The sequence below is a fragment of the Hydractinia symbiolongicarpus genome, chromosome 12 (genome assembly GCF_029227915.1).
Source record: "Hydractinia symbiolongicarpus strain clone_291-10 chromosome 12, HSymV2.1, whole genome shotgun sequence".
NCBI lineage: Eukaryota > Metazoa > Cnidaria > Hydrozoa > Anthoathecata > Hydractiniidae > Hydractinia > Hydractinia symbiolongicarpus.
Genome location: NC_079886.1, coordinates 21,889,646 through 21,903,563, shown reverse-complemented (window position 1 = coordinate 21,903,563; position 13,918 = coordinate 21,889,646). Strand labels below are relative to the sequence as shown.

Sequence of the window (13,918 nt, the reverse complement as noted above, 5' to 3'; positions counted from 1 at the left end):
ACACTGATCAAGAATAATATATAAGATCATATGTATTCGACGAACGCCTAAGATTTAAGGGTTTAAAAATTTTGCTGACGCCAATAAAGACACGCTAAAACACAAAAAATGTGTTGTATTATTTCGCCTCAAAATTTTAAGTGCACTGTAATGACCTCATCAATTTCAATAAAAATATTGACGTTGAATATGTCTTATTTTACATTTGAGAGATGCATTTTTGGCTAACTTCAAAGGAAAATAAATACATCCACTCTGTCTGTTACAGACAGGCAGACACACTCTCTGTATTATTACATAGAGACTCTGTATTATTAAAGAGATTATAATTTTATACTTTCCGATGTTCCCGATTTTGAAAATTTCAGGAAATACAATTGGCAAGCAGGTGGTAAAATTATGCGCTTTCGCTTTTAGTAGCGTGTGTAATAAAATTCAACAATCGAATACTGCTCTTCTTCTTCTTTCAATAAGGTTTATCCTCAACTTAACAAAGAGGACGACGTACTTAACATTTCTTTCCTTTTTTTGTATTATGTCCTCCACGACGTAATCCAAAGCACCATAATTACTTTAAAAAGGAAAATCTGTTCAAACCAAATATCTGGGGTAACAGTTAGAAAATTTCGGATTACACGCCGGAGAAAAAAACCTCACAAAATGAACAAGGAGAAAAGGAAAAAAAGATATATTTTCATGTTTTTGTTATTTCTTCGAATTAAACGTTTGGAAATACAAGGAAATAAATAAAAAAGCGACAAAAATAACTAAATTGGTAAATATAGGATTTAAATATTATGTGAGAGGTTGAATAAAGTCGCAAAAAGTGAATATAAAAAAGAAATGTAAAATATGTTTGCTCCGTAGTTGTTTCTCTCACAAATTTTTACTTCAAGTGCAATCGTTTTTGGATTATATCAAGTAACATATTCGTCATCCATTTACTACCAACGCCACTATAGTGCATGCCATCTACACGAAGCTCATTTCTTCTATTATACAATAAGTAATACGCATCAAATATGTTCCAAAGGCGAGTATCCAATTCTTTAAGTGCGATTTTATTTAGTTCAGCTACTCTGTATCTTACTGGTCTATGGTCAAGATTTTTTCCAGTGGGTGTTGTCAACCTGAATATGGCCAGCGTTCTGTTATCAACAAAAGTATTCAAACATCTCATTTTTTGTACATATGTGCTGTTGGTTGTGTTAAAAATTGCAATGTCATGTAATCCAGTGTTATATATCCATACGTCAGGATAAGATCTATTGTATTTTTGTGTATACAATTTCCATGTTATTAAACGTTTGCATGGAAACGCTAATTTACCGGGGTTGAATGAAAATGAAACCAGTGTTCCATTTATAGAAAAAGAATGACTGTGTGGTATTTTCACTCTCGGTCGATACATTTTGGTGAAGTATTCCTTGAAGTCATAATAAATATCTCTCATCACTGAATCCCCTTCTACGTGTATCCACAAGTTATTTTTGGTAAATATGCTTTTATCTCTGTCTTGATAAACCTTAAAATGACACTTTGTGGAACTTAATTCAAATTGAAGTATGCTGCTTGGATTATAGTAAATTCCGCCATAGTGGTTCCCAGCAAATATATAACCTCTTTCGTTACATTTTGAACCGTTAAATGTCTTTCTATCGTTTGTGCTGTTATCTTTGGAACATCCAAATAAAGGTACAATGTTATGACTTGTATTTTTCCATATCCAATGATTAACGGTTCCTGTGCAGTCATTCTTGGTATCAGTTCTGCCACTTATATAGAAAATGCCAATGCCCTGATTTAAAAAGTGAGTCAAAAAGCTTCTGATAAAAACGATTAATACAACAAGTAGAAAAAAGAAAAATCTCATGTTCATTAGACGTGATGATTTTCCCATGATTCCGCTTTATTGTAATTCTTTGCGTTGAAAATGTAGCGTTAATTTATATGTAACTAAACTAAAAAGAAATCAAGAAAAACAATTACAAAATAAATTGGTGTATGACAATGTGACACCACTTGACAGTGCCCATCAATGTTGTAAAATGAACAAAGTACAGTATTTCTTCTAAGAGCACAAAAATTCATACTATTCATAATAATTTCAATATGTCCTGTCCGAGTATTTAGTGATATTTATAAAACATAAAATCGATGGGCTTTTATTGATTATCATTAAGCTAACGCATAGCATACGGAACAATATGTAATGTACCGGCGAACGATCGATTGAACAGGTTTGTGTATAGCACTCGATGCCAGTCTTATATTGGTGGCAAATCGGCTCTATGTGTTGTAGAGATCACCAAATAAAACACTTTTAAAATAATTAGTTAGTATGGTTGGAACATTTCTAAAAATGAGAAACACGCCGATTGACTGACAAACCTATTTTTCGTGCCTATATCTCTAACGCCAGATTTTGGGATGTCCACCTACCTATAGGAAAAAAAGGGGATTTGATTGTTACAAGGTTGTCAACTTAGCGAAAATACCATGAGGGAAAGCTTGGGCAAATTTTTAAATAAAAAAAGTGCTTTTCGTCCAATACTTTTCTGAACTTGTAAAAGACGTGCTGGAGTACCTTCCTTGTATGTTTTGTACAGTGTTAATTTTTTTTCAGGCTAAGCCTTGTTTATTGACAATGAATGCTTTTAGATCGTATCAACTTATACAAAGAAAACTGCATTCAATCTGAGCTAAAGTAGTCAATGTCAGTATATAGCCATAGACAGACAACTAGCTAGCTACTTTGTGCTTTTCTTCCATTAGTTTGGTACAAGTGTATTTTGTGGTAGTCAGCATTAATACTTGTTCTTGTGTTACCTTTACCAACTTAAAGCTGGTCAGAATAAAAAAGTAGAAACAAGGCATACTTTTTTGTAATAATAATCCTGCAAATTTTAGCCATATTACTCTGCTTAGCAAAGTCTCTTTCCATACATCATAATTTATTGTGTTAGCTACAGAATAAAATATGTTATGCTAGTGGTATAAACGAGGTCCAATGTTTATTTTTTTGACAGGATTTTTACGCTTGTTTATACAAGCTGAGAAATCGAAAAATGATAAAATGATGACTATATGAAAGAAGAAATTCAAAAGTCGAGGAGAACTGATAATAAGCATGTAACAGTATAGTTAGTCGGCGCTTATACGACTGTTATACGGTGGAGATCTTTTTTTCGTCTTGTTGGTGACTTTGGTGACTTTTCCTAACTTTTTTATAGATTCTGGAGAAACATTTTGGTCAAAAAATTTCAATTTCCTGAAATTTCCCGCTATTTTTGTACACGCGGTCTGTTTTTCATAAAAAAATATTTTCAGCTAGTCAATGTAAAACAGTTTTGTTGCGTTATTTTGTTTCTAAAATAGTTTTATATGCTAAAAAATGTTTTTGTGTTAGCAAGGATACATACCACAACGTGTATATAACGCAGACCAAAGTTTTTGTATTATCAGGACCAGAAAATTTTATTTTTCAGAAAAATGACGTAATTTCTAATCCTTGTGACGTCATCAAATTTATTTTACTTGGAATGGGTTTGTACTAAGACATTCTACAACTGTATCAAGTTGCATCACGAGCATAAGTGGTTCAGGATTTATGACCCGCAGGCACTTTTACAAGGGCCAAAAAAGCTCAGGTATAATAGGGTTAAATTAAATAATGTAACTACATTGATGAAGGCCCAAATATTAAAAAATGCTGCGTGTTAGCGATGGACAAAATTTGATTTATCAACAAAACTTCTTCCTCAAAAAAAAAAAAATAAAACGACAAGTCGTAGCTACAAAAAAAAGAAAATATATCTCACTTGTATTGAATAAAATTTATTCGTAGCAAACTACCACAGAAAGATAATATAAGATATTAAAACGATTAACGAAATTTCAAAGTTGCAAAGATATGATGTTTATGTTATAAATATGCAGAAATTTATTTACATTGTTGTACTAATTTGTTTCGAGTTTTGTACTCGACGTTAACAGTGTGTTGGTTAAGTTTTAGAAACAGAATGACTGTCAAAACTGCTAAGCTTTCTTTTTCTTTTTTGACTTAAACGTTATAACTTACTTAGATGAGGTTTCAAACAGTCAGCAATCCCTTCTTCTTTTGTTTCCAGCATTATACAGCTTCGCATCGCTTTTGTCTTATTTTTTGAAGTTGTTGTTTTGTTCAAACAGTTAGTCGCTTCCTTATGGCGAAAAAATCAGATCTCCATTTAAAATACTTGCAATGTCAGAATTTTATGCTACAAAATTATTATGGAAACACTAAAGTACTATTGACTATCATAATTAGCCATTCTACTCCTTTTTTGACTGTACTATGGAATATAAACCCGTGAAACAATAAAAAACGGAGGAACATCTCATAATAATAATAATGTTATAAACGGTTCTTTACAAAATAAACTAAGTCGTTAATTACGTATCAATGCGTAACTAGATAACTTTATTTGACTCAATATGTTTAAGAGGGTAACAAAAATTTTGAAATGATTACAAAAACCATTTGATCATTTTTTCTAAGTATTTCAAAATATAAATTTTATACTTAAAACTAAAAAGTAGCTGGATAAACAAAAAACAAGAACTTGCATTTTACTGGCATGATTACATACGAAATACAAACCAATACATAAAAACAAATAAATAATACCCAAATTCTTACCACTACGAGCAGTAAGCCTAGAATGAACGCACAGGAAGCAAGCTTGTTGTGATAAGAACATCGTTGATTCTTTCTTAAATTGAACACGCTGATTCATATCGTGGTCACACTAGCCACGTAATATTACAATTTTAACAATGTTTCAGCTTAGTCTGGGCATAATTAAAGTTTCACGCCCCAACGCATTCAGTAAATCATGTATTTGCTTTGAAGAGACTGATATGTAGGACGGAAATCCCCAATGTTTTGAAATTTATATTTGACTAATTACAACGAAAGACTTCTGTCGAAAGAAGTATTTTTTATGTGATGTTTCACAAATTGGTATAATTATGGTGACAATTATTTTGTAACTAAATATAATTATTATCGACAATACATTGTCGGCTTTTTAAATTGTTTATTTTTTTTCTTTTCTCTGTCAAATACAAGGGGGAAAGAAGAACCATAGTTAAGAGAGATTTAGGTTATTTCTCCTGGCTGATAAGTGATGGCCGCACAGCTAATTTCAAGTAACAAGTGTCGGCAAGTGTCTTATATCATGCATGCACGGTTAAATGCAGCTACATACGGAAAAAATAAGGTATAGAGCAAAAGAATACGGATTTGCCCTGGAAAGATTTTAAAAATAAGGATCTGATAATAAAACATCCTTTTCATCCGTTTTCAAGGTGATATCTATTGTTTATTAATAATTCTCAAAAGTAAGATGATTCCTTCAAATCGAGTTATACGTAAAAGCATTGACACCAAGAGAATTTTTATCAAGTATTTCTTGAATTATATCTATTCACTTTACGATTAACATCGTCTGCGAAAAGTTATTCATAATGAAAAGAAACTATATACAAATTTAGGTTTAAAGTGTAAAACCGTTTGACAAAAAAAAAGATTGCCCCGATATACTTGATATTGAATTGAGAAACTTTTTTTTGAAAGTTGGTATATGTAAAAAATTGATTTATACTTTTATACAAAGTGTTCTTGTCCCAGGTTTGCGATTTGACAAGATGAGCGTAAATGTAAAAACATTTATTATAAAAAGTAATTGACATGAAATCCCTATGACAGGATCAAGTAACGATTGACAATTAAACAATACATATATCTGAAGCATAATGATCCAAGTGGGACATACGAGTTAATGAGACACGGGACTGAACAATTGAGCAGAAAAAAGGAATAAACAAGACATGTACAACAAAATGGTAGCACTGCAATTGACAAGGTACATTCCACAGACTGACATAAACAATGAATTCTTGATACCAGTTTGGTATCAAGAATACCCAATTATTTGTGTCAATAAGCTTAGACAATTTATTCGCTGTTTCGTTTAGTTCTCTAGGAATCTAAGAAGGCATTAACTTAATGTTAAGATATCTATAACTATGTTTTGTTGGCTTTGAACTGTCAAATTCAATTTGTTGTTAGCTACATTAGCATCATTTGAAAACCACCGGAATGTTTCATTTGCCAATTGTAAAGCCAGAGATTATAGAGAGAGTTTGACGGCTAAAGGTTAACGGTTAGTGAAGATTGATTGTGTCTATACTACTGAAATGCGATTAACTTGCTAAGTTTTTGCGCTATATCTAGTATTCCCTTTTTTACTAGCAACAGAATACACTGTTGTTGACATAACGTGAGTATGTTTCATGTGGTAGCTGTTACTTGTTGTTATATTCTTTACCCAAAATATTACTTCTTATCTTAAAAAATTATCTATGAGTTCATACTGATCCCAGAAAACCCTTGGATCAATAATCTTGTACTTTGCCTCGTAAACAACCTGGCTGAAGGACTGATAGCCATCTGTATTGAGATAATACGACCAGGAATTGTTGCAATAACTCGAGCCGATGGTTTTCGCTCTTGCACAGCGGATAGCTGAAATTTTAAAACTTAAATGTTGCTATGAAGTCCTAAGCAGAACCGATTTTGTTTAGATACAAAAGTTGGACATTTGAAAGTTTATGATTAGACATTGTCTTATTAACTATTTAGTGATTTCTTTATTAACTGGTCCTAACGAAAAAAGCTCATGCACTAGAAATACTGTCAACAAGATGCATCGTACATCGCATGCCTTGTCTCCTCCAGTTCTTGAAGAGTGATCTAGTTATAAGAATTCCATAGAGATTTTTAGGGGTAGCTTCAAGTACTAGCCAATATCAAAGCCTCTGAGAACTATGGGACTTAAAAATGTGGCATGTAGGTGTCTAATAGATAAATATTAAAACTAAGTAAGTATCATAGCCATGCAATATAGCATAAAGGAGAAAAACCGTTATGGGAGCTAGGGCGAGGTAATGAAAAGGAGATACATCTCAGCAGTTTCTATTAAAATCCATCCGTTGCCGATCAGCAGGTTGTTGCATTGTTATCAAATTCAATTTTGTAAACAAATCTCGCGCGTAAATAATGAAAGAGCTCATTTTTTATTTCTGCATAAATTTTAAATTATTCTTATAGCAGTAAAAATTCGTTTGATTATGATCGTCTAGAATGAGTTTAAGTAATATCCGCCGAAAATGAGGGGTATTTTTGGGAAACAAATTAGGGTGTTTCGCCTATAATATATTCTTCAAAAAAAATCTATTCTGCACATTTAGCTGACATGAAAACACAGTTTACAACCTGTTGTTACCCCGTCATAGTAAAAACAGCTGGCCAAGCTGTTCTGTTGTTTTCGTAAAATATTCCCGGTGAAGGTTTAAAAATTGAAGTTACTCCGGGCTGAGCACTTAGTACAGGTAAATAATGCCGCACTTCCATATAGGTACAAATATACTTTTCCAAAAAAAGTTTATCGCAACTTCGATTAAATCAAAACACAGGAAACAGCCCGCCGTAACACTGGACTAAGCACTTAGTACAGGTACCAATTGTGCAATATTTTTTTTTTTTACGGAAAAAGTTTCCTTACTTTCGTAATTCCTCTATGCCGGCTAATTACACGCTTTTTAATTTCCGCCTCCGCTACGTGAAGCGGAATTTTTAAAATCGCCTAATGAAAAATCAGATATATATACAGAGAGGCAGCGCAGAGACTTGATGTTGCTAAGCAGCTGGTATCCCGGGTGGAACAATTGACCTCGTATTTTTTTGTATTTTTTAAAAGCCAGTGTGAAGACTTTATTTTAATCTCAGCCGGTCCAAAGACTAATCTGAACGCACACATGTACTTCTCTTCTACAGGTGTAGTTCCCAGAAAGGATTGTTATTGTGCCACCAGGAGGCAAACTAAAACATTTATCTTCGCCTAGAAAAAAATAGCACAGTATTCCATAGGGTTGCGATTTCAGGGCAAAATACGAAGGCCACCCAAGCTAAACAAAAGTCAGGGGAACTTTGCAAAAATAAAGTCGTAAGATGTTAGAAAAGCACGGAAATGAACAGAATACTGTAGCTATAAGTTTGGAAATATCTGTTGCAAAACGCAATTAAATAAGATTACTACAGAGTACCGTCTTAGGGCTCCGAATTTTAAAGTAGATTGAGAGTCTCGCAACTCACAGGACAGTTCAGAATGGAGCTAAGCAAAGTGGATCTTCAAACCCGGTGTAACGGTAAGATAAGACCCCAGGATATTAGGACTCTAAATTCTTAATTTCCCGGTATATTTTGACTTCAAGGGTTGTAATTTTGCGGCAAATTTTGATCGATGAGGGAAATTAAGACTCGAAGCAAAAAGACTGAAATACGAAAGGTAAAGTCTAAATTCTCAGTAAAAAATAACTTATGCATTTGAGAAAGAAGTCCTTCCTTTGTAAACATTATTTTACTCTTGCAGCTCATTCTGCCATCTTTAGAACTTTCGAACGCGTCGTCTTTGTGAATGGTACACGACATGCATGATTTTTATACATCAAATCAAAGATGGCAAAAAGAAGAAGGAACCACTTTAATCTTCAAGGAATTGAAGATTACGTGCGCAATAAAAAGTATCCTGACAGCATAGAGAAAGAGAATTATGGATTAAAGTCAAATTTCAGAAGAGCTGTGAGGAAGTTTTCAATCAACGATTCTCATCTTTTCAAAAGAAATAATCTCGTGATAAAAGATCGTTCTTATCAAAGTGTTTTAAATTGTCAAAAACAAAAGCAAGTATCGTACTTCCCCGTGTCAGTAGATCACGTTCAATTGCTACAAGAATCAGACGGTCGAGTTCAAGCATGTGATAGCCTTAATATTAATCTATCTGCAGTTACCAAAAAAAGGTCAAGTGCAGTTACCAAAAAAGGTCAAGTCCCTATTCAAGCTTTTGACGAAAAATAAAGAAAAAAAGTTACATTCTTACCTACCGATAAGCCGAAAGACGGAGTAAATTTTGTACTAGCATTTGCCAGTGTTATTCTAGATGGGCACTCACCTAGTGACTACATTTTCAAGGTGTATGAAATGAGGAGTCATTTCATTCATTGCTTGAACGAATGTAATTTATTACTTTTTCCAGCCTCCGAAAGGGCAACAACGAGCAAAGTTCGAATCGTAACAAATTGAATAATAAAAAAGTGAACGATTTTGTATATCTTAGGGACTTTTATACTCTGAAGTTTATTTTATCATTTTTTTTAAACATAGGTTTTATAGAGCTCCTTGTATTTCCCCACTCTTCTTATTCTTAGACTACTCAAAAATTTTGATTCATCAAACGTAACTTGTTTAAGAAGAACTTTTATAATCTTGTTCAAACTTTATTTGTTGAATTTGTTCTTTCGAGTGTTTTTGGTCAGGGTATTATTTTGATATAGGAAATTCTTATTGCCGACCTATCAATTAGCAAGTTTGTCCGATGAGTTTCTTGCAGGATAACTTCGATTCTTTTTTATTAGACTTACTTGAAATTTCTTTTTTATTTTTACAAACATTTGATACATACGTATGTGTTATCGAAAAAAATGATTTAATTTTTGCTATGCTCTTTTCTTTTACGTACCTTTGAGCCTAAAATTTTGGAAATTTCATTTTTCAAAATGAAATTTTTTTTCAAATAGAGAGAAAAAAAGCGGTTTTAATTATATCGTATTTGAAGATTAAGTTTTTGATAACCCACTTTACACCAAAAAAAAGATCTGCGAGTCAGAATAAGAATTTCGTCCCCACTTGAAAAAAGTCGATTATACGATACCATTGAAAAACATCAACAATTTTTCATACCCACAGAAAGTTCCAACTCGCTATTTTTTTGAACGAAGAACAATTATTCCCAGTGAATTTGGATTTTACAATTATTTTATCCCCATTGACGAAAGAACAAGGTCACGGACTCGGTTTACTATTATATGAAATTTTGGGAATATTGCATTGAGGCTTCTTCATTAAGTCATGTACCTTCAATGTATATTTATATTCTTGTGCTTTTCTCTTGTACTCATAATTACAGGGGGTCTACTTGCAATCGAAATTCTTATAAAAAAATATAATTCATTCTGGTTTTACAAAGTCCTAATTACCCTCTTAGGTGCTAATATACCGGGAAATTAAACCCGAAAAGTTTATATTTCCAAGGAAATTAGGACTGAAAAGTCTGATCTTGTAGCATTAAAAATAAGTCAACATCTCCGGAGATATTATGCGACCAGACTCGCACACTTTGGGATGCGATACGATGCAGCACGTTTGGGTGGAGTAGAAGTGCTACGCTGACAAAACCAATACAAGAACAAGTTTCCGATATGATAATTCTGACACCGGCCTGGCAACCTCAATCGTGGCACACTCAGCTAAAAGATTATCAGTGCTACCTGTGTTTTTAAAATTACTTGTAAACCCGAAATTACTCTTATTCCTAAGGAAACTGGATCGGCCAGTGTGGCAGGCCAGATTGATTTTGTTTGATGTCCTAACTGGCAAATAAAAAATTATTTGTATGAAATATTTGATCTCAGTTTCATTATACTATTATTGCACAAGGATCAGCCTTTTAGTTTATGTGGAGATGTAAAAGTAGTGGCTTAACACACCCTCTCGTGTGATTTTTGCTATCAGTTTTTTTTTTAATAAACGGCCATCTAAACAAAGATATGACTTTATTTAAAATGTAAACAAAGTGTTACGATTTTTGGTAATGACAAACACTTCTTTGATAAAAAAGTAACTCCAAAATTAGCAATGTAGATGTAGCGACAAATGTTTCCAAGAGGCACTTCACAAGAGCGGTCTCCACACTTATGGCATCTTAGAGGATGGTCTGTTTCGGAAGTTTGGCCCATTTAGGTTCCAGGTGGTCCCTGGTTACCCGGGCAAGAGATAATGTCACCTATTTTTACCCATTCACAGGATTTTGCCGATCGAATGTCTTGTGGTTTAAAATCTTAATGTTTTATGCATTTTTGGCAAATGAAAGTGTATCACGTTTTTTTCTTTCCCTGCATCTCCTGCATCGTTAGTATTGTTTTCAGAGGTCTACACCTTCTTGTAAATGTATTGCGACCAGTTATAATTGGAGAGCCCTATCGGTTTGTAAAATAAAGGGAACGCATGGTAACATAAAATTAGAAGAAACATGTTTAACCACTTGCTATTACGTGATATAAAATTACACCAAATATTTGTTTTATTATTTCATTATTTTAATAATAATATATTTCATAATATTTTATCTTTTACTTTTAAATGTTTGTCAAAAAAATAAATTAAACGTAAAAAATCGTGTATTTATTAAGTGCTGCACTCATAATAAAAGGATAGATTGTCGAATTTATGACGCGTGAACAAGATTTATGTAATACTTTGTATTTTCCTCTATTCTCTGGCAAAAACAGAGATAGTTTACAAGTAAAGTTTATAGTCAGAAAAAATAATAAATTATGGTAATTCTAAATTCTAATAAATATACCTGTCATATAGTTCTAAGCAACCTTAATTCCAGACTTTTTTTCTATTTTTTATTACATTCAGGCAGTCCGGAACCAAAGCTAGTAGTCAATATTTACAAGCAGCATATTTTTAATTTATTACATTGCATACTTTATAAATTAATGATTTATCTTCAGCGTTATGTAACAAAAAGAGGTCAACTATCCATTCATTAAAATTACCACGCCCAAGGGTGAACAACGACTCCCCCATGCTCAGTATATGCATCTCTACTATAGCAATTTCGCCTCGATCATACAAATCATATTGAGCAGGATTGAAGGTATATGGATTATCTAATGTCAAGTTTAACTCCTTCTTCAATTTTTTTCTCTCATCTTCTTTTGAATGCATGAGTAACGTGTCTGAACCATGAACCAAATCACTCGCCAAGAAAACCTTTTTCAAATTAAAAGTTGACTTTCTGGTCAAAATTTGTTTCTGAAGTTTTTTTATACAAACTTTTGCAGCTTTCAAGCCTCGACGAATTAAGTGGCGTTCGCTACGGACGTGTACAGAAATAAATGGTCTTTTAATAATTTCTCGTATATATGAATAGGCTATGTCGATCAACCTTTTACTGTGTTTTAGGTCTGAAGGACGAAGTGCTTTGCTGATGGAAGGAGCCAAGGAGAAGTGTGCTCTCTTGGGACCAATTCCCTTCCATATAATGATACCGACGCATTGAGAGTTTTTGAATACCTTCTCCTCTAACGCTTGTGCTGTTTTAATAACATCAGGGTCGACACAGATATATCTCTTTACTTCAATATTTCCAAGAAAGCGACTGATCTTTGACTTTTGCACAAATTTGCATTCGTCTATACCACCATTTCTTTTCACTCTACCCTTTATTTCATCGATTCTGTGTCTTGGTAGTTTGTACCATTTCTCCATGTCTTTAGTTGATGATTCTTCTTCATATAAAAAATGAACGACAGTATCAAGGCGGGGACAGTCTGCTTTAAATTGGTTAAACGAGACAAGCGAGTTATAGCCATGATCTAAGAGTTGATTATTAAAATGATTCATATTAAAATACGTGCTCATGTTGCTAAATTTGCTGACATCATCAGTACTGTTATTCCGAGCTCCCATTAGCCTGGACATTGATGTACCAGAACGTAATCCGCAAAACCTTGAGTTATTAACAAATGGTGTTACAACATGGCGGCCAGTGGACGTGCCCAGTGACGCTAATGACAACAAATTTTTTGTCGCCATGCTTAGTTGTTCGTAATACCGCAAAGAGAAAATATATTTCGTTGAGTCATGCATTTTAACTTTTTCCTTGTTGCTGTACACTTCTTGATGTGTTTCGTAAACAATATTTTTCTTGTTGGTTTGTTTTATTTTTGTTTTATCGAGTTGCACCAGTCCGTTATTAAATTCTTTTTTATTTATAAATATAAGTTCATTACTGGAAAGAACATTTTCTTTAGCAAGTGCGATATCTTTAATACGATCATGCGAGGAAAAGCGAAGGTTTTCGTCACCTGCGTTATCCAATACTTGAGTGTGTCTGTCGCCATTTTTATTCAATTTTATTGTAAATGCCAGTAAAGTTTTAGTTTGTTTATTTATTTTGAAATGTTCGCTAAAAAATGTTTCGCCTATATAGTATAACAAGATCACTAAATAAGCGAGTAAACACCATATAAAATACACTCGACAATTTCTTGAAGCCATGATGATCAACGATATTTACAAGTTGAACCACCGTGAAAGACTCTTACAACTCCACTGTTTTTATTCTTCAACATGAGCATCTAGTGATCGTTCATACATAAATTATCTTATTTATTTTCAATGTCTCTTGATACCATCGGCATTTTGATTTCGACGAAATTTTGTCCCCGGTTTCAATTTGTAATTAATTTTGATTCTATAAAAAAAGAAAAATTTATTCAGAGAATATACAATGCTCATTCTTTTTAGTCTTGCAATTAAATCAAAGTTGTTCAATTACGATCAGACGTTGGTGTATAGATGATATATCTTGATGCAAAGAAATGTGATTTTTCGTATCGGCATTAAAATTAATTTGATGTTTTCAAGTTTAGATTGTTTTGCAGTTTCCATAACGACGAGAAAACATGGAATAAAATTACGGTAACCGATGAAATACCCAAAACGATTAAATGACTCATAGAAAAGGGTGGAATATAAGTTTTTTTGTATAAGAAAAAACTATAGAAAAACGAATGAATTTAAAGGTCTAAAACAAATGTATTAGTTCTTCGTTCATTTTAAAAAGCCTATCTCCTTGAAACTTTAGAAATAAGAAAATAAAAGGAAAATTAAGAGAAACATTATAAGGCCTGAAATTAAAATATTAAAAGTCATGTGTTCCTTAGTTAGATAAAAAACCCA

The 13,918-nt window shown here is 32.9% G+C and overlaps 2 protein-coding genes across 2 annotated transcripts; both read right to left on the bottom strand.

Annotated features, from left to right (window-relative positions):
- Nucleotides 1-626: 626 nt before the first annotated feature.
- Nucleotides 627-4,252, bottom strand: LOC130622569 (uncharacterized). The gene is made up of 2 exons (XM_057438037.1): nt 4,082-4,252; nt 627-1,961 (listed from the first exon to the last, which is right to left on the bottom strand). The coding sequence occupies exon 2, from the start codon at nt 1,898-1,900 to the stop codon at nt 887-889; it is 1,014 nt and encodes a 337-aa protein (XP_057294020.1). The 5' UTR covers nt 1,901-1,961; nt 4,082-4,252; the 3' UTR covers nt 627-886.
- A 7,033-nt stretch (nt 4,253-11,285) lies between these two features.
- On the bottom strand, nt 11,286-13,430 carry LOC130622205 (uncharacterized). Its single transcript, XM_057437640.1, has one exon. The coding sequence runs from the start codon at nt 13,232-13,234 to the stop codon at nt 11,636-11,638; it is 1,599 nt and encodes a 532-aa protein (XP_057293623.1). The 5' UTR covers nt 13,235-13,430; the 3' UTR covers nt 11,286-11,635.
- Between the last annotated feature and the right edge of the window lie 488 nt (nt 13,431-13,918).